This window comes from Lucilia sericata, unplaced genomic scaffold, assembly GCF_015586225.1.
Source record: "Lucilia sericata isolate MDLA Ls3-8-SP2 unplaced genomic scaffold, ASM1558622v1 Contig003402F_arrow, whole genome shotgun sequence".
Lineage (NCBI taxonomy): Eukaryota > Metazoa > Arthropoda > Insecta > Diptera > Calliphoridae > Lucilia > Lucilia sericata.
In genome coordinates this window covers 780-26768 of record NW_023996854.1, presented here as the reverse complement: position 1 = coordinate 26768, position 25989 = coordinate 780, and the positions used below count along the sequence as shown (strand labels likewise).

At 31.2% G+C, this 25989-nt stretch overlaps 5 protein-coding genes across 6 annotated transcripts; 1 reads left to right on the top strand and 4 right to left on the bottom strand.

Annotated features, from left to right (window-relative positions):
* Positions 1-1376: 1376 nt before the first annotated feature.
* Positions 1377-3922, bottom strand: LOC119614787 (E3 ubiquitin-protein ligase Kcmf1). The gene is given in 11 exon segments (XM_037970895.1): positions 1377-2217; positions 2220-2343; positions 2420-2726; positions 2729-2924; positions 2926-2982; positions 3071-3130; positions 3132-3218; positions 3220-3333; positions 3467-3580; positions 3582-3658; positions 3661-3922. Coding segments are annotated over 11 exon segments (1911 nt in total). The 3' UTR covers positions 1377-1704.
* A 6581-nt stretch (positions 3923-10503) lies between these two features.
* Positions 10504-10927, bottom strand: LOC119614785 (splicing factor 3B subunit 5). Its single transcript, XM_037970893.1, has one exon. The coding sequence runs from the start codon at positions 10800-10802 to the stop codon at positions 10545-10547; it is 258 nt and encodes an 85-aa protein (XP_037826821.1). The 5' UTR covers positions 10803-10927; the 3' UTR covers positions 10504-10544.
* Positions 10928-11030: 103 nt separating this feature from the next.
* On the top strand, positions 11031-12577 carry LOC119614784 (abasic site processing protein HMCES). The gene is made up of 3 exons (XM_037970892.1): positions 11031-11178; positions 11232-11958; positions 12014-12577. Exons 1-3 carry the CDS (start codon positions 11159-11161, stop codon positions 12467-12469), a joined length of 1203 nt encoding a protein of 400 aa, XP_037826820.1. The 5' UTR covers positions 11031-11158; the 3' UTR covers positions 12470-12577.
* A 1257-nt stretch (positions 12578-13834) lies between these two features.
* On the bottom strand, positions 13835-16847 carry LOC119614783 (aryl hydrocarbon receptor nuclear translocator homolog). Of its 2 annotated transcripts, none has more exons than XM_037970890.1 (2): positions 16469-16847; positions 13835-16299 (listed from the first exon to the last, which is right to left on the bottom strand). In XM_037970890.1, the coding sequence occupies exon 2, from the start codon at positions 16266-16268 to the stop codon at positions 14310-14312; it is 1959 nt and encodes a 652-aa protein (XP_037826818.1). In that variant the 5' UTR covers positions 16269-16299; positions 16469-16847; the 3' UTR covers positions 13835-14309. The 2 variants fall into 2 exon arrangements, with proteins under 2 accessions (XP_037826818.1, XP_037826819.1); XM_037970891.1 differs by having other exon boundaries at positions 13835-16296.
* Positions 16848-21468: 4621 nt separating this feature from the next.
* LOC119614786 (F-box/WD repeat-containing protein 11-like) lies at positions 21469-25070 on the bottom strand (the record flags this gene model as incomplete). The annotated part of the gene is made up of 6 exons (XM_037970894.1): positions 21469-21790; positions 23055-23190; positions 23263-23452; positions 23526-23980; positions 24047-24226; positions 24783-25070. Coding segments are annotated over 6 exons (1269 nt in total), but the record flags the coding sequence as incomplete, so codon positions are not given.
* Positions 25071-25989: the final 919 nt, after the last annotated feature.

Below are 25989 nucleotides of genomic sequence, written 5' to 3'. Positions count from 1 at the left end.
TAAACTTTTTACAGCTTGAAAGCTGAACTTCATTTTTACTATTGGGGGAACTAAAAGACTAATGACTTTTATAATTTAGAAGAACGTGTAATCAAATACATCATTAAACGGAAATGTATAAAAAGGTGTTAAGTATGTTATTAGTAGAAATCGTATAACTCTTTAACGTTAACAGATATTAAGATGTGGTTTTGACCATATTGTAGAGTGAAATTTAAGCTATACAGCTAAATATTATATTAACGTCCCCCGCCACGCCTTCTTATAGGATTTTGGGGTTTTATTTTAAAAACAGTTATATCTTTAAAAAAAATGGGCGTGGCGAAATATTTTTCTATTAATTGATAGCTAAACTTCTCTACTAACAGTTCACCAATTTTCCGCTTCCCAGCTCTTTAAACAACGAAAATATAGCCAATTTTCCATTGAGGCCGTAAAAAAATTGAAAATAAAATTTGCATTTTTTGTAAAGTATTAGGTGAACATAATGTGGTAGTAGGTGAATACCTTACAACTATTTTATTCAAATTGCTTTATCTCATAAAGTACTGCAGATACAAAGATGAAATTTTTTCCATGCTTTAGATATGGAATTGGGCTATAAAACAAAGTATTTTATTAACGCCCAATGCCACGCCCACTGATTCTATTTTAAAGGTTTATATTAAAAACGTTTAATTTTTAGGAAAATTTGCTCAGAACCAAATAAATTTGGTATCACATGAAAGCTGAAATTCCATTCTACTAACGCTGAAACTTTCAGGCTATAATCTTTCATAACTTTGAAGTTATGATCGTGTAATCAAACACATCATTAAACTGAAATTTGAATTAAGATTTTAGTGGAAATCGTATAACTCTTAAACGTTAACAGAGATTAGCATACGGTTTTGGCATTTTTTAAAGTGGAATTTGAGCTAGTTATTTTAAAAAAACTTTTTCCTATAAACTGATAGATGAAAGACATGTTTAATACTTACACCTTACACATTCGCTGAATAAACAAAAATATCAATTTCTTTTAGTGTTATGATTACAATAAGAGTTTTTCCTTTTCTTTTTGTTTTTTTTTATAATTATATAAATTTTTTAAATAGTTATAATATTATATTTATTTTAATAAACGAATATTATGTTGTTGTTGTTGTTGTTGCAACTGCTGCTGTGCACGCACATGTTGAGAGTTTATGAACATAGATCGTCCAAATGTTAAAATAAACGAATCGAAAGAAAACATCAACCATCAATTGTATCTAATTAAAATCAGTTCCAAATGCGAAACAATTAACGTGAAGGGATGAAACATAAAAAATGAATCAAAAAACATTATTTGGTCAAATGGAACTAAGACAATTCAGGCCAAATTGATAGTTTTGTTTTGTTGTTGTTGTTTTTTTTTTTTTTTTTTTTGTTACAAAGCCACAGAGACGACGATGACTACTACATAATTCATTATTACATGTGCTTTAGTTGATTTATTTTGTATTTTTAAATTAAAGATGTTTATTTTTTGTTGCTAATCTGTTGTTTTCTTGTTTTCTGTTATGTTCTTCTTCCTCTTAGCTGTTTAATTGCTTGCTAAGAGTGAATATTGTTATTGCGGCTGTTGCGGCAATGCTCTCTGTTGTTGTTTTTATTCTTGCAATTCATGTTGATTTTATGTTGTTGTTGTAGTGATTTGGCGGGTCTATGGAGATGATAACACTACCTAGTATCGGGTATTTGATTTGTATTTGCTGCCGACATCGCTGGTGCTGCTGCAGAAGCGGCAGCACTCTGTTTGTATTTTTGTGGTTGTTGACCTTGTTGTTGCTGTTGTTGCGACTGTGAACCGGTAGCAGCGACAGCTCCCGCAGAAGCGGGTGGTGGACGACCACGTCTTTCAATACCTCTATCTGTTGCGGCACCAGTAGCAGGATTGCCTGCGACACCTCCACCGCCGCTAGTTGACTTAATGCCAGCTGCACTATTAGCCACTTTCTTTTTGCTTGAATACGCCTGTTGTTGTTTTAGATCTTCGACAACAAAGTCTTCGGGCGAAGTCTGTTGCTGTTGATGGACTTGTTGGCGTCCACTGCTTGTGGTATTTGTGGTTTGTGCCGATGCATCAGCAGCATTGTTATTCATCATCGTTTCTCGCACATCGTTATCGACAAAATTTTCACTATCATTGGCTGTGTTTGTGTTGTTGCTATTAGCAGCAGCTGCTGCTGCCGCCGCCTTTCATTATTTACATTATCACTGTTGGTAGTCTCCTGGGATTCGGCACGCTTCTCATCATCCTCTAGTTCCAGAGAAGGACAAGCTAAAGTTGAAAGCAGTAAGGCCTGTACGAATTGTGAACTGAAAGTAAAGTAAACCCAATTGAATCAATTTCGTTAACATGAAAACAAAATATACATCCACCACATGTACTTACCGATCTGCACGTTCCCGACCGATTTCAGCCCATTCGGCATCGCTCAATGTTGGTTGCATAAATTTTGTGAGCAAGAACTGCGATTGTGCACCGTCAGCGCCATTGACACCGCTTCCTGCTGCACCGGCGCCAGAGCCAGCATTTGCGCCACTTCCAGAGCCACCAATTGTCATGCCCAGCATGCTGTTACCATTGCTACCACTGATTCCACTGCCACCAGGCTGTAGAAAGGAGGATAATTGTGGTGACAAACCGAAATCGTTGAAAGTCAAATAATTGCTAGAATTCAACGTTACTTCTCTAGTATCAAAGCATTCGCAGCCAGACTCGATTGCTGCGACTGATGTTGCGCAGACACAGACCATTCATTGGTGCGGCACGAGCCACTGCCACCAGCGCCTCCATTAGCATTGCTACCACCACTTATAAGACCGCTGCCTCCACTGCCCGAACCCGACCCAGTAGCACCACTGATTACCTCGGCCATGGTTGCATTTGAATTCGATTGATGAGACCAAAGGATGTGCACGTCTTGGCAAACGTTCCAACTGCTGGCGTGTAGCCTACATAACGAAAATAAAAAGATAATATTCAGTAAAATCAAACCATGTCCATTTCATATTGAGTATTAAAATTTGGTAAAATATTTGCCGTCACTTGTTGGCGTTCCAATTGTATTTGCATTTGCAATTGCTGCAGCTGTGAAGTGGGGCGGACCGCCACGTCTAACACCCGACAATTGTGAGAGTAATTCAGCAATCGGATCAACCGATTCTCGTCCAGATGGTGACAATGCTGAGGAGACCACTTGAAGAGCTAAAGTGCATATTTGAACGACGAGCCCGTGGGCCACCAAGTGTACGTCCTGGTATACGACGTACTCCGCCTCCATGTCTTATAGCTGATGGTTCGTCGTGCAAAAGAAGTTAAGGAGAAAACCATACATATAAAGTAAAAAGAAATAATAGATTCGTTTAAGACGAATCTTAAATATTCATAATAAAATATAAGAAATATAAACTATGTATTTTTTTCAAAAAAGGATATCAAAAATGAAATCAATTCCCGTGGTCCAGTACGATGTTCCAGTGATAGATGACCGGCAAAATCATCTGTGACTAGATTCGGTTCACCACCTGGCAGGCCAGCGCATACCGGACATTACCACTTCCAAACTGGTTTCCGTATGCTCCGATGTTACATGCTCCAATAGCGTGGCATCACTAAAACCCATTTTTTACAATAAGGACAGGTAAAACTTTGTGGCTGCTCCGAATTGAGCATCTCACCACCAAAGAACAACTCAATATCCGAACGCGTTAAAATACATTGCATTGGATGATCCAACCAGTGGCGCGTTGAGGTGACACCCTCCTCATAACAATCGGCACATAAATCATAATCATAGCAAATTAAACATTTATAGCGGCGACCATTGAAATTCGATTTAAGACATGAATCGCAGCTGACACCTTTTTTATATAAAAATAGAAAGATTTTCATGAGATTTAAAAAAAACATTTGTTATTGATTATGAACAATATATATCTACCTTCATGACGGACTCATTATATAGTTACGAAAACCTTAATAGTTTTTCCGTTGTAATTCTTCACATCCACCGCCTCCTGCCTCCCTTCTTTTATTGGTTTTGTTTATAGATTTTTTTGTAATGCTATAGATAGACTTCTTATTTTCGAATTGAATCAAAAGGCTTTGCCTATAGCACCTTATGGCTATTTTAAGGTTTTAGGCTTGTTTTATTATGTTGGTGCTCTTTTTTTATACTTCTGGAACTTGGAATTAAAAACAAACTTTTAATAATTTCCTGTTTTTGTATTCTAGTTTAAGGGAGGTTTGTTTTTAAGGTTGAAAGGGGTTGGGTTTGTATTTTTTTAATGAAGTTTTAAATTGATTAGCAACAAATTATGCTGAAAAGTAAATATAAAAAAAAAAACGTTTATATTTGAGGTAATACTTTGTAGATACTTAGTATAGTTAATTTCAGATTAATATATTCAAACTTAGTCATTACAACGATAAGTAATTATATAGAAAATAATGTTACTCAAGTGTTTTGCTATTATTGTAAATCGAGTGAATTAAGTCGATTTAAGTTATTACAGTATTTGTTCTCATACAATTTTTTTCAGAAATTTTTTCCACAATATTATGAAATATTTAAGCACATTTGGTTTATCAATATTAAATATGTCCCTACTCTTTCAGACTTAAATCAGAAATATGTGGACCGTAAAAATATTTTCGATATTTTTTTTTTCTACTTAAAGGAAATTTTGGTTAAATTTGTTGAGTGCTTCTAATTTTGGTTACATTTCCTTTAAATATAAATTATCAAGTATTTGGAAGATAAAATCGTGATAAATTTATTTTTGGAAGTAGTATTTGTATGGAGCTTCAAATGAGGTCCGATCATTACGAAAATCGGAAGTATCATTTAGACTTTTACTAAACTAAATTTTGCCTATTTTTGTAGAGATACCTGCTAAAACATTTAACATAATTATAAGCTCAAAATTCCATTTCGGTGTGCAGTCTTATGTGAAAATATGAACCGATTTCCATCATTTTTAATATGATTCGCCCTGATGGGCCCTGAAAAGAGTATGTATCATCAAATTTTCTTGAAAATTGCGACATGTAGCGTGCGCACAATCTTTACATGGAAACAGATAGCCATAGCTAAATTGTCTTATAAAGTGAAGGTGGGTATAGGACCATTATTGTTGGGTGCTTCAAACATCAACACAAATGTATAATACCTATCCTCCCCACATTAGTGCTATAGGAATACAATGCCAAATACTAAAAAAATTTTACAATTCCCGGTTATTAACATACAACACAACAAATAATAAAGGCTATGAATTTTGCAGAATATCCGGGAAATCCCGTAAAACCCATAATTAAACATAAAAATCATATAAGGCAAAGACAGAGGTGTTTGTCTTAAAGAAATTAAAATGAAACAATTAGTAGATATCGACCAGCAAAGAGTAGATCAGCGTTCATCTATCTATTAATAAATATTAACTTTTTGTAGTGTCGTTGTACTAATTAGTTTAGTAATAATAATAATAAACTTCACAAATAATTAATAATTTCTATATGTAGGTATTTGGATGCGCAATGAAATCATTATTTTAAATTGTAATCAACTAAAATATAAACAAGTTATTTCTATGGTAGACACAAATATACATACATATTTACATTTATACATACATACATCTTCTATATATAAAAATAAAACTGATTCACAGATAAATACATTGTGAAAAAAATGCATTTTAATTTAAAAAATATACCTATAAATTTTTCTGCACCTAATTCGAATAAGAATTACCAAATATGACAAAACAATAATTCAATAGGTACCTATTAACTTTTGTAATTATTTGAGTTTTTTTTTTTCTTCATATTTTCTTTAGTGAATTAATGTTATTTGACATGTTTTTTACCTTTTTTGTTTTTTAAAGTAGATAATGAAATACCGACGAAAACTTTTTTGCACAACAAAAATAAGAACATGAGAATTAAGCAGACTGACAGACACAAATCTGAAGAAAAATATACACACACACAAAAGAATTGATGAAAAAATTTCTTTGTTGTTATTGACTAAATTAAATAATTTTCCGTTTTCTTTTCATTTGTTTAATACTAAAAATGCAGCGCAATTTTCATTGTAAAATTTATTTTCTTTTAAAAAATATATCGAGCAATAAAACAACGATATTTTTAACTTAATGTTTGTGCAAAAAGAAAAAATTGTATGAATATTTTTCTTCTTTATTTTCTTTTCAGTCTCTCGGATGACGTTCTCTGTGTGAGTGATGCTAACATGTCGATAAAACAAAAAAAAGTAAATAGTAATGTTAAAACTCCAGTTTATAAAAATTTATGAAAAATAAACAAAGTTTATGAATATATAATTAGTTAATAAAAGAGTTTTAATTAACACTATGACTTTTATGTTCTCATTAAAATCTTAATTAAAGCTTTTTATTGATAAATTTATTAGTTCTTTAAACATTTTACCAATTTATTTATTTATTTTTTTTTTGTATGGGACAAAGTTTCGAGAAAGCCGGGAAGAATAATCTGTAACTTATTGAGATTACGATTTATATTATTTTCTATATCTTTGGTCCATACGAAAAACTTATTTTACTCAATAACTTCAACGTAAAGAAGCTACATATTTGCACAAATAGAATCTAAAATTGATTACATATTTCGAATAATACCTATCTGGTAATAACATATATTTGCCTTAAAGGATCAAGTTTTTAGAGACTATGTACTATAAAATATGTAAAGAGAGATTCCTTTTGAAGTCCCTCATTTAAAACAATTGAGTACTATTCTATATTCTGTAGAGATCGTTACATGATTGATCATATGAACCAAACCAATCCTAATACTAAGTGTGCGGTATTATTTTATCGGGATTATACGAATTTGGTGGTTTTTCTATTCCACAATTAAAACATAATCATTATATTAATAGGCATCACTGCAGTACGCTAAAACGTTCGTAATCTGGCAAAACAAAACATAACACGAAGAAAGACCTTTTGTTTTGCATTTACAAAATGACAAGACAAAAATCCAAATTTCATTACATTCTTGCAGATAATTTAAATTATTACTTAAGCGATTTTTTCTCTTAGAAAAAATAAAAATAAACAGCAACTTTATACAGCTCTGGTTATTAATCAGAATAATTGTTTTCTTATTTTTTCTTCTTTTCAATTTACATCTCCCTTTTGTACTCTTTTTTAGATTACTTAAAAAAATCTCTTGTTTAACTGTTTCTTCTAATTAGTTGAAAAGAGATGACATTAGAAAAATGCAAAAAACAAGAACTGCATTATTTGCTAATTTTTTATACTATATTTTTGTTTCGCATTATAAAATTATTTTAATAATTTTTATGTTATTTTTCAAGAACTATGCATGGAAATTGAGGCGCAGTTGATATGCACACTTATTTGTAACATATTTATAATAAATATACAATTTATGGTTACATTTTTTCGTAAGAGAACAATGCGCTTAAAATGCAGGGGGCTCAATATAATCGTGCATAAACGAACTTGAATTGAATGGTTGGGTCACCGTCGTTATGTCCCGCGAAGGTAAAAAAATGTTATACTTTTTTCTTGTTTGCTCCACTCACACACACACAATTACAACAAAACAATTATTAAATAACCAAAATTTTTTTGCACTTTTTTAACAATTACCAAGTTATGGCTTTTGGTACATATAAACAAAAAATATGTTTTTTCTTTAGCTTTAATAATTTTATTATATTTTGTTGTTAATTTCTTTTTAAGAAACTTTTCGTAATGACTTAATTTTAATTATTAAACTTTTTCTTTTTTTCAAGACATTTTTCTTCCTTTTATAATTTAAATTGCCATGACAAGTGAAAATTTTTCATTTTTCCTATGTATTTTTTTTCTTTTCACACTCTATTGCTTTTTTGCATATTCGGTGAGAAAAATTTTTATTGAAAATATTAACACGTACTTTTTACAATATGTTGGTAGTGTAGCAAAATTGTTCTATAGTTTTTATGTATATTTTGACTTTTTAAATTATTAATTAACAAAAATTTAGAAGTAAAAATAAAACAATTTATATATTTTTCTGTGTAATATTTCGAGACGATTTCGTGGTTTTTTCTCCAAGAGCCCTGCGCCGACAAATATTAACGGCGGCGGCGACTGACACTAAATATGTCGGCGGCGGCTTAAAATCGACTGTAAGCCGTAAGTTTTCAGCTACGTTTAGTTTTTAAATTTTCAACGATTTTAATAAATACGGAATCCGAGAGATCAGAAAGTGGGATTTTGGAAGCAAATATATTGTTTATAACAACAAACAGAGCAAGCACAAAAGATGTGTGAGAAATTATGCAGGGATGGATAAAAAATTCATAAAAATTAAAAACAAATCCTTTCTCCAAGTTTTACGAGGATCGGCCTATCCTACACTATACTCCATATAAAACATCTTGCAGAAAATCAGTTTCTAAAAAATTTTGCATTAAGAAAATGATTAATAACGTAAAAACAAAGATATTTTATTTATTTATTCAGTAATAAACAAGATTATTTAAAAAGAGGCTTTTATGAAAAGCTTTTAAGTATTATATAAATTGTTTTTGTTTAGTTTGAGCACAAACCAAAAAAATTCAAACAAATATTATTTTTTCCAATTTGGTTTTAATATCTGGCAATTCCATTTTTTTCAAATTCACAAACCACTTTTCAATTCAAAAACCACAGGGTGTACATATACATTTTAAAATTATTTAATGGTAAATTTAATTTTATTTAATTCCTCTTAATTCCGGTTTTTTGCATTGTCTTCAGGTGTCTTTATGTGTACCAAGTTTCAGCCAAATCGGGCTACGGGAGCTGGTCGAAAATTCAGTTACAAAATTTGTACCATCTAACGAAGCAAGTCAAATAAAAGGTTTGCTATTTATTAAAATTGTGATGATCCCAAGGAACCAACCAATTGATACCTTCAGATAAACTTTTTTTTTTTATAAATGATTCATACCCAATAAGCACTCAAAAATTATGATTTCAAGTGTTTGAAATTTAACTGGATTTCAACTTTAATTCCAATACTGTTTTCATGCAAAAAATAACCAAAAAATTTTCTTCAAACTTTATTTTCTTGTAAAACAAAAGAAAAATAAAACATTTTTAAAAGAATAAAATATTTTGTATTTCATCACACATATAGATTAAACTCGTTCATTTTCGATTCTAAATTTAAACAAAAGGTATTTAAGTGATTTAAAAAGGTTTGTTTGCTATTAAACTATTAAATTTAAATGAAAAAAATATTTATTGATCATTTTTTATAGAAAATATTTCTGCTGTTTATGGCTTCATGGAAATTTTAAAATATCTGGATGATTTATTTGGACGTTTTAAGATGTAGACATGCTGCAAAGTGTCTGTTTAACAATAGTTTATAAAAATCACCTACTTGTGCAATTAAAGTGTAATGAAAGTGTATTTCAACACTTGAAATTTGAATGTTTGACTGGAATTGAACTTGTTTTAAACTTTAATTCCAGCAAGAATGCTTATTGGATATAGTGTGACAATTATAAGGGATCTAAAGTCGACATAAAGCACACAATGGTTAGTACCAATATTTTGCCCAAACAACATCTACATACATATATAAGACGACAACCCAGGTTATATCCTCTAGGTCGTGAAGACATTCTCTACAAAGCTATAAATTTTTATAAAAGGCGGCTTAACAATTGTTTCTTGTAAATATTCAGCTACAATAGTGTTTGGAGACAACAAGAGCTTCACTGAAAGGAACACCAGACAGACATTGCGCTCTATTATGGGTGTATGGTAGTGATTCTGCTGAGATCATCCGTACGTTGCCTCTAGGTGATAATATACCACCACTGACCGACCGACCACCACCCACTTAGGTCCCTAGTCACCTATGGTGTATATAGGTGTACAATTGCCACTCTCTTGTGGGCATTCTTCCAGGAGACCATTATGATGTCTCCTCTTTATTAAAAAGAAAGACATTCTTTAGAGACAAATAAATAATAATTAATTAACATCATTACTTACATTTTTTAATCTTCTAGATCTCACAAACAGGCCAATTCAATCAATACTTTTAGTATTTACACTTAAATACTTTTTCAATATTTTGAAATTTTTCGGCTGCTATAAGCCGAACCGGCGCAGGACAAGCAAATTGCTTGTCGTACTCGAATGTTCAGTGTTGCTTAAATTGACATTAAATATCTTAGCGATGATAATTTTGGTATAACAAGAACATTTTTATTACTAATTTAATATTAAAAACAATTTGCTAAATTTCACTTTATTAAATAAAAACAAATGTTTTTCTTTTAAAATGTATTTTATTCAGAGCTATAATAAAACAATGAAGTGCAATATCTTCTGGCATCTCTAGCGTTAATGGAACGAACATTGTTATCGATTTACATTTCTACAGTTTTTGACATCTCCAATGAAACACATTTGTTTTCTTTTTTATTTATTCTTTATTTTTCTATGCAAATACATTATTCTTCAGGTTTTTCTGGCGGTGGTCCACACGGTTGCAGCATGCGTTCCATTAAATCAAATCTTACTCTTCCTTTTGTCTCGTTTAAAGCAATGGCAAAATAATTTTGCATATCATAGTGTCCCATGTAGCTGGCCAAGGAATCACGATGCTGATTTGTTAACCACTCATATTTTGTGGTGTCGGCATGACCAGTACCAATATATTTACTTTGTAAATGTTCCAACTGACTATGAATATTATAACGATCACCCATTTTTAATATATTGGTTTTTTCTCAATTTTGCTGCTAAGAAAACTGTTGTCGGCTTGTTTACTGCTGTTATTCAATTTGTTACTAGATAATGCCAGCTGAGTTTCTTTGCAAGGAAATTAATACCGAAACTGTCAAACTCATTATATAAAAACTAGCACACAAATGACCGGCTGTCAAACGCCATATATAAAAAAGTTAAAATATCTGAGAACTTCACCTTATATGAATTTGTTTTGTTTACAGTTTTAACAATATTGCCAACCAAAACAATTAAAATAGATTTATATATTTTAGCATAAAAGTTGGCAAGTAAACCATTGTTTTTTATTCATTTCTTGGACGAGGACAATTTTAAAATGTGTGGTAGGACTTGTTTGTAAGTAAAACAAAATATTTAAACTGCATAATGTTAATACAAAATATTTACAGAACTTTGGAACCCAGTGAATTAACAAAAGCATGTCGTTACCAATATCGCCAGGATAAAAACGACAAATCATGTAAAGAAAAATGTGGAGAAATAAACCATGTCACAACTGTTAAAAAGGAGGAGCCGCAAGATGAAATTGAGCCAGAATATCGTTTGGAATTTAATTGCGGTCGCAAATATTGTCCCTCTTATAATCTGGCACCCACCGATATTACACCCGTTCTAGTGTCAACTCACCATTTTTATGACGAAGAAGATTCGAATAACCACAGAAACACTCGCCTGATAGTACCCATGATGTGGGGCATGATACCTTTTTGGCATAAGGGTGATTGGCGTAAACATGGTTTGTCCACAAACAATTGTCGTTTGGAACATATGTTGGAATCCAAGTTATATCGAGGACCCTTTAAGCGTGGCCAACGTTGTGTGATATTATGCGAAGGCTTCTATGAATGGCAAACCACCAAGTCTGCTAAACCTTCCGAACGGGCGGCACATCTATTATATATGCCACAAAAGGATGAAATTAAAATTTATGATCGCAACACTTGGCAGCCAGAGAATGTAAACCTTTTAAAAATGGCTGGTCTTTTTGATATTTGGGAAGATGAACATGGTGATAAAATCTATAGTTACGCCATAATAACTTTTGAATCATCAAAAATTATGTCTTGGCTTCATCATCGTATGCCTGCTATATTAGAAACTGAGGAGCAAGTAAATGTAAGTAAAACTTTTTTATACACTAGTAGAGTATATAAGAAATTTCCCTTTATAGAATTGGCTAGATTTTAAAAATGTCTCGGACGAGCAAGCTTTAGCCACTTTAAGACCTGCTACCAAATTGCAATGGCATCAAGTATCAAATATAGTCAATAATTCTCGCAACAAAACGGAACAATGTAATAAACCTATCGAAATGGTTAAAAGCCAAAAACCGGCTATGAATAAAATAATGTCGGCTTGGCTTAATGTGCGCAAACGCAAAGAAGCCGCTTTAGCACAATCGGGCAGTGACTTAGACGATGAAGAACTGCAAAATGATCAATGTGGTGGAACTGCCACTACCAGCGAAAGTGAATCTGAATTAACAATAGCTGCTAAACGGCCACGATTTAGAGACTATAAGCGGGCTTTGAGAAATCTACAGAATATTGAAGATCAGGGCGTACCGACAACCGATGCAAATGAGACAAATTGTGAAAGTGATAGAGAAGGACAAACTGATAATTGAAGGAGGCAGTGCTTCTGATGCTGTATATTTAGATATATGTATTCCTTATTGCCAAAATAAAATAAAATTTTTTGTTTTTCTTACATGTATGTATGTATGTATATATTATACCACTATAATTGTTATTTTATTGGTAAATCGTTTCCATATTATTTTTTGTTTTCTTGCTGTTCTCGGGGCAAATTGTAGCATTCGAAAGCGATTGAAACCACAATACAATTTAAAGGAAATTTCGACATACATATATAAGTTGGATTAGGATAAGTTTTTTCAATCTGATGATTTTTATTTTAATTTTTTTTAAAACTTTAAGAAAAATAGTTTTCAACAAATAAAACCATTACACAATTAAATGTAAATTTGGCTAAACGAAAAAGTAGAAAAAGAAAACTGCAGACATGAACAAAAATTTAAGGTCATTGCAATTAATATATGCTATTTCTTACACATAAGCAATTTTTATATTGCTCATTTACTTGAGGTCTGTCATAATTAAAAAAATATGTATTAATGTATGTATGTTTTTGTACTCGTCTGTAAGTCATTCGTTTCCGTATTAAAATTTCAATACATTTTGAGTTTTTTCTAAATAATTCCAATTATAACCTGCGAAACTGTCTTTTGTTTTTCATAAATTAAAATAAAATCTTTCAGAAAGTTTTTCATGAATAATCTTTTTTTGAAAATTGTTTGTATTTTAAGTTATGAAACTATGCAAACGAGCAATAAGTTAATAAAGTTTATGGGTATAGATTTACATAGACTAATCGAATAATGACTAACAAGATCAGGGTTATTTGCCACATATTTTTTCTATATATTCATAAATAGATAATATTAATTAATATCAGTTTATACTGTTAATTATTATTATTAAATTAAATATTTTAAGAACTCATTATGGCCGTTTAGTTTAGTTTTTATTATAGTACGTGACGACTATGTTAATTTTTTAATCAATTTAAAACTATTTTCAATTGCTTGTTGTTCAAAGTGGAATATGCAGTTGTAGTCACCTAATTAGTTCTTAGTGTCATGAGAAACAAGTGTAATAAATTCCATTAAAGAACAAAACACTTAAAGAAATTAAATGATGACATTTTAATTACTTTTTTCCATAACATTTGAGATGTCATTTTCCTTCGTAACGAAAGAATAAATCAAATTTTTCTATTTGTTTTGAAAACTCGTTAAAAATTAAGAATTCTGTTAAAATCTTTAAGAACAATCACTAAACAATGAATTAATGATTGGTTTTTGAAAAATTGTCTATTCTTAAAAAGACAATGCTATTTAAAGAATATGTTTGAATTGCATACAATTTTATAAAGAAATGAAATAAAAACTCAAATAGAATTTTTGAAATTTTGTCCAAAAAATGCAAAATCTTCAATATATTTAAGATATAATTTTACAGATTAATAACTTACACAATTGTTGGATGTTTGTTAAAAAATAGCGTAAAATGTTGAATGTATTATGAATATGTCTTTGCAGACAATAATAAGTAGTATTATTATAAGTATATTTTTTAATCTAGCTATGAATATAAAGTTAACGTTGAATAAGTAGAAGAGCTACAATTTCTAAACGAAACTAATAACTTGTGTTATTTTTTTCTCTCTTTATAGTTTTTTTAGCTAATCTTACAATTCCAATTAATGTTGTTTTCAAATGTGAATAAACGATGTGTGTGTATTTATCATTTTTACTTAAATCTTAGTTTTATGAAATTCTTAAATTCTATATTTGCCATTTTTGTGTAATTAAATATTTTGTTCGTTTCTCAATTATGAATACATTACTTTAACTACTTGTTGTTTGTTGTAGAGGCTTCATCTTATTCAAATTGTGTATTAAACATATTTATATTAAGATCCTCAAATGTTCCAGCTGCACTTTGATCAAACATTTGTAACATATCATTGATCTCTTGTTGCGGTGGTCCCTGGCCCGGGACATGGGCATGCGGATGTGCACCATGGGGATGTGAGTGAGGATGAACAGCAGGATGTGGGTGGGCGACATGGGCTGGATGTTGGGCATTTTGCCAGTCCCACATGGCCGTGGGAGCTGCATTAGTGGGGGCCGTTTGATATGTGGGCGCTTGACGTGTATTACCTGCACTTAATTGGGTATATGTAGGGCCATTGGGTGATCTGGCCGGGCTAGACTGCTGATACTGATATCCCTCAGTAACTGGTTGCTGCTGTTGCTGCGGCGGCGGTGGTCTCAGTGGCCAATTGCTTGTTTGGGGTGTGGGTGAAGTATTGGCTTTGGGTATTTTAGCCATATGAGCTGTATTTGGCGACGGGCCTCCCGGAGCCGTATTATAAGCTAAAGGTGAGTGTGTAGTGTCGTACGTGTAAGGTATGGGATTTTGTGTTGAAGCTGGTCTTTGTACATTAGGGGGTTGCTGTGTATTTGGCTGGCCCAAGTGGGGTGGTGGAGCTCCACCTGCTGCCAGCATATTATGTGCAGCATACATATTGGGATCAGGACCTCCTGCCGATGGTGTAACATCACGTCTAGCTTGTAGAGTATAATCCACTCCAGGAGTTACATAAACATGTTCCGCTTGTTCGGGATTGTTGTTATCATGAGCTCCTCCGGCACCTCCCGAATGTAATGAAGACTTATTTGAGCTATTGGTACAAACAATATATTCCACTTCATCGGTATAGGGATTGAGGAAAGCATAAGCCTGAGTTCTTAACCAAATATATTCACCAGACTTGGCCCTGGCGCGATACATTAAAGAGAACATTTGTCCCTTTTGTTTGAGTACTTGTTCAAAACTTTCCTTCATATGAGATTGATCTTCGGGATGGAAGAAATCATAGCATATTTTACCCAACAGCTCTGGTGGTGTATAACCCAAAATATTCATAACACGTTGATCGACAAAGGTGAATTTGCCATCGACCGCATGACGTGTAATAAACTCTGATTGATTGTTCGAATTTGAAATATCTGTTGAGGCCGTGGAGGTGACCTGTAAACGTCCTATAGCCACTAAACAACAGTGGGAACCATGCATGTCATCATCTGGTCTCTCCATGTGTACACCGGGAAACATTTCAGTGGGTGGCCAATTTTTTATATAACCCGTACAGTGGACAACAGCAAAATTTGTGCCATCCCTAGAAGGACCCAGGGAATTGCGCTGCTTCAAGCGATTTAAATGACCCGCTACCATTGATTCTGGATTGACATTACCCACACGCATGCGGCAAATAAAACCACGGCGAGCGCCCATACTCAAGCGCATGGACGACTGGTGACCTTCTTTTTTAACCGTGCCCGACTTCAAATCTAAAATTCGTCCAGAATTTTGCGATTCTTGAGTAGATAACTGTTCTCTTATCTTCTCACGGTCATCCGGATGTATATGATCATACAGGCTTGTGCCATACCAATCACTTTGGGTATAATTCAATACTGGTGTCACTGAGTCGGACACGTAGATTACACGTCCTGAATCACAAGACACTACAAATAGAAAACCATCTGCTGCTTCTAAAATCAAATGCTTTAACTCCTGATCAGTTAGGAATGAAGGTTTATAGGTGCCATCACTGCTGGTGTTGCCAGTACCTCGCAAAGCCTTCATATGTGCGACGGCCATACGCAAAATGGTTAGCTTATCCGGTTTTCTAGCCAAAGCACTGCAAGTGGGCACCATATCCGATAATTCTGTAATATAAGCCGTCATTTTGTTACGTCTTCTACGCTCAATCTCACAATGGTTTTCGCGGCTGGCATAGCGCTCCTTGTCCTGTATACTAGTATCATCCATGTTTAGAATTCGTAATGAGTTAGTTTCTCTGCTGGTAAAACACAAAAAAACTTTTTAGGTCGTTAAATGTTTTTTCTTCTTATTTACTACGTTCGTTCTTTCTTTTTAAACAACACACTCTACAAACTTCTTTACACTTTTTACTTATTTTCTAGAGACACACAGTAGAATTGAAATAACTTTTCTTTCTTTTTATTTACTTTACGTTCTTTTTCGTACGATGTTGTTTTCTGTCTGCCAACAGTGCTGCTGCTGCACCAGCTTTTTCTCTCTTTGCTTTACGTTGACACAACTTTTCAGTGTATTTTATGAGGGTGCTTTGTCTACGTTGTTTTTTTTTTTCAGTATATATCCCTATTTTTTTATTTTCTTCTTAAAAATTGTTAAATTTTCTTATCTGTTGTTGTTTCTTTGAGTTGTGACATATTTATGTAATTTTTAAACAGTTTTATATTTTTTTCAACTTTTTATTTATTATTTTTTAGTAAAACTTGTTTTATCGACTTCACAGAAATTTATTTCAACAATTCCGAGAAAAATTTACAAGATGTTTGGCTGTACACTAGTGCAGAGAACTGTGTCGACAAACATTACCGGCGGCTGACGCTAAATATATCGGCGGCTAGGCCAAGTCGCATTGTATGAAGTGTATGAAGACTTATAGAAACCCTAAAGCGCCTTGGCGACACATCAAATTGTTTGACTCAAAACTCACATGTAGATATGCACATCAAACAAATTTGATGTGTGATGCCGTGTCGGTTAAGGTCGTCATACCACAAGAAATACACGGAGTTGTATGAAGACTTGGTATGACGACTTTTTTGGCGCAAAAAGTCATCATACTGCCCGCGGCGAATGCAGCGAATTCATTGATTTACATACAAATTGCTGTGAAGATACAGATTACTTTGTGAGTGTGTATCGGAAGTGGAAACTTCGCGCGAACGGAATAATCCACCACAAGTTCTGACACTATTGTCGGGGGTAGTCGTTCATAACCCAAAACATAGTGTGCCTCAGAAATACTATAATATTTTAACAATGGAATATAACAAAGCACAATCTTCTCCATGTAGTGCTGATAACTATGTCAGAGGTTTTTGTTGTAACAACAGAGACACGTAAAGTCGGTGTGGTTAAACATCCTTGATCGTTGAACTCTGAGTCGTTCCGGTGCGAAGAACCGATTGTCGTGGGCGTTGAGGGCTGTTTTATGCCTCACCAAGTAATAAATGAAGAACTTATTGAAGAGCATATTATATATATTATATATGTGTACGATTATATTTGGCATACATGAATGAAAAGTTTACTACTATTAGTGCTTTGGCACTAAAAATTTACCTTTTTTCTCAAAAGAAATACATATGTTACTTACATTTTACTACTTTCAACTCGTCTTAGTTAGTTTGAAAGGAAGATGCACATATATACATCAAATCGAATCTATCGGGCCTGTTGTACGCTCCTTAAATAGTGTCTCAGGTGGGAATCGAACCCACCACCACCAGACTAGTACGCTAACCACTAACCTACCGGAGGTAGAATTGTTTTCTCAAAATTTAAATTTTCCATGCCTGCTTTTATATTTAATTATAAGAGTTGTATTCAATGGTTAATGTGGCCAGATGTAAAGCTGTGTGTGATTTATGCTTTTTCTGCTTCAATGATTGCTGGTACCCAGCCAGCATTTGGAAGATTGTTGGATAACTAATTAGTAAACTGAGTCATTTTTGACTCCTTTTGATGACCTAAAAGTGATTAATAAGTTGAGCGCTTCAAAAATAATGCGAAAATGATCCCGATATATGACTGAAAACTGATTATTTGTAAAACAATAACAAAATGTATAGCAATCATAAATTTATCATCCTGGTGTTTAAAATATGATGGTTTTAAAAACTTATTTTGTGATAATCACTAAGTCAAGTCTAAATAATTCTAAATAGAGCGGGTTTTGCAAATTAATAATCAGATAAGTTAATCTAAAAATAAATTTAATCAGATGTAAATCCCCTTTGATGGTTTTGAGTACAAGATTAAACATTACAGTGTTACCATACAGAACAACAGAAAACGTCACTGTTTGTTATCAAAACAATGCATGTTTTATTAAAAAAGAAGACAATTCTTCTTTTTTATATGAAAACTTAAATTTAAAACGAAAAAATGTATTTTGAAGTCTCCATAATTTATATTAATTAATAAATCAAACATTTTAATGTTTATTTTTATAAAAATTGTATGAATTTTTTTGCATCAACTGTTTACACTTTTTAATTTTTTGCTCAAGTTTAAACCACCTCCATTGGGCGCTTAAACTTGCAAACAAAGTTAACTAATTGAGTACTCAAAAACAACTTTCGAGGATTAATTTTAATTTAATCGCTAATCTTTCACCTAAAGATTGGCCCTTAATGTTTAAAATCTGATTTATTTGAAAAAACAATAACAAAATGTACAGCAATCACAAATAGGTCTTCCGAAATATGATTGTTTGTAAATTTATTTCGTAGTTACATTTCGCGCAGTCCGAAGACCAAAAAATTTTTTCTTTTGATTACTCAAAAATGACTATAATATAATTCGAAAATAACTCTAAAACGACCAGTAATTCGGCTCATTAATGACTGAAAAAAGATTAAAAAATCAGGCAGAACTGGGGCTCATAAAAGACTCGTTTAGAAGAGCCGCGGGAAGGGTACCTTCCCTTCTCCCGACGAATGTATCATTTAAGATCATAAAATGAGCGCATATATGATTATTTTAATCTTGCAAGAGTCATAAATGACCCCAATGTGATCAAAAATTTCTAAAAATGCTTGCTGGGATAAACAAATTGTGATCAAAATTTTGACGTGTGACCAAAGTAAAAATATTCATACCCAAGTCCGGCCGAATAAATTAAAACGTAATTTCAAATTCTACTATTGTTTGAAAGGTTTTGTAATAAATACACATTTTTTATATTTGTTTTATAGCTAAAAACTAATTTATTTCTTTCTTTTCTTACACGCTTTCTATCAGTTATAATTAAAAAAAGGTTTTTGATTTTAAATAAAAAATAAAACAATTTCTAAACAAAAATTTTATGTTGGTGTTTTGCACAAATACAGGTAGGCGCTAAATTATACACTACAGTTAGAAAACGAAAACCAAATCAAAACAATTTTAACTACAAAGGCAAAAGCAAATTATTATATTTTAAAAACATTAAAAAAAAACTAAAGAAAATTTTGCCTAAATATGAAATGATATTTTAAAACTCGCTTTCGTTAAATTATATAAACATTTACACAAACATTAATTAATTCTAATCTATCAATTACTATATTTTCATTCCTGGTTGTAGTCGGTTTTATGTTTTTTTTTTTTCGTTTTTATTCAAATATAGTATAGATGCATGATAAACGATTTAACAATAATTATTGTATTTTCTGAATGTATAATTATTATTATAAGTTAACGTTTATTATTATATTTTTATTATACATATATATTTTGTGGGTAGAATTAATTAAATCAAATCTCTCTGATAGTGGAAAAAGAACGTTTCGTGTTTTCTGTTTAATGATAACAGTAGAACAAAAAATGTAACAGCTTTTCGTACTGAGTTCGATAATTCGATCATTTTTGAATACAGACAAAATTCAAGAAGAATTTAATATTCGCAATTAATAAAATTACATATCAAAGCTTTAAGAATTAATTCTTATAATTAAATCGTTGAAAATGCGTTTAGTGAATTGATGGTTGCTGAAAAGATAATTCTGGACTTTGTGCAGACTATAGACTAAACTATAGTCTGGACTATAGACTACACTATAGTCTGGACTATGGAATTCACTATAGTCTGGACTATAGACTAATGTCTGGGACTATAGAATAAACGAGAGTGACTAAAGACTAGACTGTAGTCTGGACTATAGACTGACAACAGTCTGAACTTTAGATAAGGCTTGACTATAGAGTATACAAGACTACAGCCTGGACTATAGACCATAATATAGTCTGGACTATAGACTACACTTTAGTTTGGACTATAGAATATACTATAGTCTGGACTATACGAGACTGACTAAGGATAAGACTGTAGTCTGGACTATAGACTACAGTCTGAACTTTAGATAAGGCTATAGGCTGGTCTATAGGCTGGCTATAGTCCAGACGTAGTCTGTTTAGACTATAGACTAAACTATAGTTTGGACTATAGCCTAAACTATTAACTATAGTTTAGCTTACAGTTATTTCGTGCAAATCAAAATAGGGAATAATCTCCAGTTCAAAAGGTGACAATTTGGAACAAAAATTATTGATCAACTTTTTCCAAAGTTCCAATTTCGAACATAAATAATTCGTCTTAACTAATAAAAGGAAATAAATAAATAAAAAAATTAAAAAAACTGGTTATGGAAGAACTTTTAATTGAACAAATTAAACACAAAATGAAAAAAAAAATCTAGTTAAAATAAATAAACAATATTAACTGTGGAATTTATGGTGAAAAACTATTTTAAATAGTTTTTCAAAATCATTTAATTTTTAACATACATATTAAATACAATAATCAATCGTTTATTTAATCATCTATGTTGTATATAGTTTTTGTTTGTTTTGTAAATAAATTTGTGGTTTTCTGCTTTTGTTTTTATAAATATTTAAACAATTTTTATTAATTTATTTCTTGTTTTTTTTTTAATTACTGCATCGTTTAAAATTTCCTTATTTTGTTTTGTTTTAATATAGTATTTTATAATTTTATAATAAGTTTATATAATGTTTCCTTCTGTAGGAGTTTTATTATGAGGGAGGGTCAGCAAAGGGATATCAGGACTTAACCGGGAATATTTTTGTATGTACTTTTGTTTTTATATTAAACACAGTGTTTATTTTTTTAACAAAAAAATTCTCTTATAATCATAATTACAATTTCTTTTATTTATTTTAATTTAGTTTTTCATTTAATTTAAATAATAATAATTTTATTCAAAAATTTCTAGCGATTTTATGATTTTGTTGAAGATAATGAATGTTTTTTTTTTTTGTTTATAATTCTGTTTGAGCGTAATTAACTTTTTATGAATTTTGTATTTATTATTTTATTTATATTGAAGCTTAATTGCTCAATTATATTATAATTTAATATTTATCCTTAAAGCCTTAAAAAAACTAAACAGGTTTTATTTGTTTTTTTTTCCATAATAATATTTTTTTTGTTTGTATACACTCTGCTAATTGAACATATGCTTTTAATTTTTTTATTTTTTCTTAATTTTCTTTTATAAGAGAAGTTGTTGTGGTTTTATTAGTAGAGATTAAAAGGGAGAGAGATCGGTTGCACAAGTGTAACGGAATATTTTTTGTTTAAAAACGCAACAATGTTGAATGATTTGAGACACATACACACACACTCAACAACTGTTACGTTTTTTCAAATTTACCGTAATCCAAAAAAACAGTTAAACCGTCATGTCTAAGCATCTGATCTTTTACAAATTGTTAATGTTCCATGAGAGCAGCTAAAAAAATAGTAAGAGAAAAAGTTTTTAAATAAAAAAATTATTTTTTCGTTACGAACTTAAGTCATTTTTGTCATTGTATTTTAGAATTCCGAAGTAATTTGGTGAAATTTTTGTTATTCAGACTAGACAATAGACTAGGTTATAGACTAGACTATATATAAGACTAGACTATAGACTAGGCTATAGAATAGACTATAAATTAGACATTATACTAGACTATAGATCAGACTACAGACTAGACTATAGATCAGACTGCAGACTAGACTATAGGCAAGACTTTTGACTAGACTATAGACTAGACTAGATTATAAACTAGACTATACGCCAGACTTTTGGCTAGACTATAGGCTAGACTGTAAACTATATTATAGGCTAGACTATAGAATATACTATAGGCTAGACTATAGACTATACTATAGACTAGACTATAGACTATACTATAGACTAGACTATAGACTATACTATAGACTAGACTATAGACTATACTATAGACTAGACTATAGACTATACTATAGGCTAGACTATAGACTATACTATAGGCTAGACTATAGACTATACTATGGGCTAGACTATAGACTATACTATAGGCTAGACTATAGACTATACTATAGGCTAGACTATAGAATATACTATAGGCTAGACTATAGACTATACTATAGACTAGACTATAGACTATACTATAGACTAGACTATAGACTATACTATAGACTAGACTGTAGACTATACTATAGACTAGACTATAGACTATACTATAGGCTAGACTATAGACTATACTATAGGCTAGACTATAGACTATACTATAGGCTAGACTATAGACTATACTATAGGCTAGACTATAGAATATACTATAGGCTAGACTATAGACTATACTATAGGCTAGACTATAGACTATACTATAGGCTAGACTATAGACTATACTATAGGCTAGACTATAGACTATACTATAGGCTAGACAATAGACTATACTATAGGCTAGACTATAGACTATACTATAGGCTAGACTATAGACTATACTATAGGCTAGACTATAGACTATACTATAGGCTAGACTATAGACTATACTATAGGCTAGACTATAGACTATACTATAGGCTAGACTATAGACTATACTATAGGCTAGACTATAGACCAGACAATATACTGTACTATATGCTATACTATAGACTATACTATAGGCTAGGCTATAGACTAGTCTAAACAGAAACCGAAATTTCTTATAAACAGTTTAAAATTCAATAAAATTTAATAATAAAAAACTTACGTGAAGGTGTGCGAACAGTAGAATTCTCATTTGGTGTGAAATTAAGAAAATCCCATATTAATATTGTATCATCATGTGAGCTGCTGACAATTTGAAATTCATCGAATTGTAAACGAAAAACGCGACCAGTGTGTTCCTGAAATAAAACGAAAGAAAAAAAAGCGTATTTAATTATTAAACTTGAACACTCACACTTCCCACAACTTACCACTAAAGTATTCAGACACAATGAATTGGATTGTGCTCTTGGATCTAAAGCTGCCACTAAATCCCATACTTTGATTTTGCCATCGTAGGCACCGCTAACAATACGTTTGGAATCGAAACGTATGCAACGTACCAATTCTTCGTGACCCTCAAGCACACGTAGGCAAGCACCACATTCAATATCCCAAAGTCTAAAAACAAATTAATGTTTTTTTTTTTTTTTAAATAGAATACCAATTGTTCGTTATCAATTATAGCTCCCACCTTATTGAATTATCTGAACTACCACTGACCACTAAACGATCACGATACTGCAAACAGGCAATGCCACGTTTATGACCATTTAACGTGCGCACAAATTCACACGATGAAGTTGACCAAACCTTAATTGTACGATCACCACTGGCCGACACAATATATTTCTCATCGAAATCAACGACATTGACAGCGGCACGATGACCCACCAAGACACGACGTAAAGTAATTTCACTTGGTGAAGTCATGTCCCAAACAGCAATCGAACGATCCTTAGAGCAGGTAACCATCATGCCATTATTGAAACGTAAATGTAAAACGGCCTCACAATGATGTATGAGGGTATTAACCATTTCACCGGTGTTAACGTCCCAGACGCGTACCGTTGAATCGGATGAACCGCTGATAATGACTTTGTCATCGTATTGAAGACACAAAACTGAACCAGTGTGACCAGTTAGAGTCTGAAAATGGGATGAGGGTTCGTAATATTAAAAACAAAACCTTATTTTTAAAGAGATACCGCCTACCTTTACACATTGCAAATCCGTGCGATCCCATATTTTAATGGTATTATCACGTAAACCTGATACAATCTTAACGTCATCGTATTGCAGACAATAAACACCTTTTGAATTTTCCGAACGACAATTGATGCGACGCAACATATGACGTCCTGTTCTCCAGTTATTTTCAATACTTTCAATGTCCTTCAGTAAAGAGAAGAAAAAGATATTTTTTTTTTTTTTATAAAAAAGTGAACTTTTCGAAAGTTTTCATTGAAAATGATGAAATTTTCCAAAAAAAAAAATTATATAAAAAATTGATTTTTTTTTTTGAAATTTGTAAAATTTTTTTATAAAACTCGATATTAAAAGAAAAAAAACTATCAAAAGTGAATTTTTTTGGACATTTTCTATAAAAAGTGAAATTTTCAAAAAATATTATTATGTGAAATTTTCTAAAATGTTTTTCTAAAAGTGATATTTTTCCAAATTTTTTTTAAAATTTTTCTAAAAAAGTGAAAATTTTTCAAAAATTTTCTGAAAGTAAAATTTGTTCAAAAGATTTCTAAAATTAAATTTTTTTCAAAAATTGAAATTTTTTGAAAAATTTTCTAAAAGTGAAATTTTTTCAAAAATTTAAAAAAAAGTGAAATCATTCTCTTTATAAAAATTTAAATTTTCTATTAAATGATCAATTTTATATAAAAAGTTAAAATTTTGGAAACTTTTTTCGAAAATTTGTATAAAAATTTTAACTTACATTCATAATTTTAGGAAATAATGCCCGATAGAAAGAATGTGGTCTGTGTATAGAACCAGGACGTGGTTTAAATAGATGTTGAATCCAACCACGTCGTTCGGCCAAGCCACGCCATAAGGAATCTGTACGAACTTTACGTTCGATTAATTTCTTCCAGAGCATACCCTCCGATATAACACGCAACCATTCTTTACATACTAATTCAGCGGCCTTTAAGGAATCTGCATCCAAATATGATAAGATATTTTCACCAATATGATCCAAACCTTTTTCTAAAAGAAGACGAAAACGAAAAAGAAGAGAAAATTTAGAAATTTTGTAGAAAAAGACAAAATAAATTATAAATAACGACAACATTGTCATTATAAATTTTAATAAAACCTTTTTTCTCTCTGCAACTTTCAAGAAGACATCATTAGCGAAATGTCAGTAAAGTAAAAGTATTAAATCTATAATAATCTTTGTCTTTTTTAAATTTGTTTTTTAGTCATTTATTATGTCTGACCTAAAAACTAATTTCATAGACTGCAAAACTTTGGCAAAAACCAAAGAAAAAAAATAACCAAATCTTTCACTCTAGTTACCACAAATTCGAACCAACCAACCAACATTCACTCTTCTAAAAAAATACACACCAAAAATACTATATTTTTTAGTACGAATAGTAAGTAACTGTATGTATGATTACTGTAATATTGTATATGTATGTATGTATAAAAAACAAAACAAAAAAAGTCAAATCACGTTTAACCTAATTTAAAATAACAATCATACATTTTTTATACACTTACATACACAACTAGATGGTTAACTAGCAAAATATACATTGTTGTATATCTATTTATAATATTGTATAAATTGTATATAATATTATATTCTCTTACATATGTACAAACAAAATATTCTATTTTTCAACAAAATTAACTGACTTACACATTTCACAAAAGAAATATATTACAGACGCAAAAAAAAAAAAAAAATCTAAAAACAAAACACGCATATTTAAAACTTGAGATAAAAAGGGATTTTGTATAAAAACTGTTAATTGGAAGGAATAAATTCATAAAATGTTAAGTTAATATTGAAAAAATGTGGCCCTCTTCAGTCTTTAGAAATGTTGCATTAATAAAGGGCAAAGAGTTGTAACTTTGGAAATAACATTTCCGCCTTTTCACAAAGTTGACTTTAACAGAACTTAACCTAAAGA

Excerpts from the sequence above, each read along its gene's own strand:
- LOC119614784 (XM_037970892.1), top strand. The coding sequence starts at position 11,159 with ATGTGTGGTAGGACTTGTTT. Across the intron at positions 11,179-11,231 it reads ATGTGTGGTAGGACTTGTTT|AACTTTGGAACCCAGTGAAT; the intron begins GTAAGTAAAACA and ends AAATATTTACAG. Across the intron at positions 11,959-12,013 it reads AAACTGAGGAGCAAGTAAAT|AATTGGCTAGATTTTAAAAA; the intron begins GTAAGTAAAACT and ends TTCCCTTTATAG.
- LOC119614785 (XM_037970893.1), bottom strand. The coding sequence starts at position 10,802 with ATGGGTGATCGTTATAATATTCATAGTCAGTTGGAACATTTACAAAGT.
- LOC119614783 (XM_037970890.1), bottom strand. The coding sequence starts at position 16,268 with ATGGATGATACTAGTATACAGGACAAGGAGCGCTATGCCAGCCGCGAA.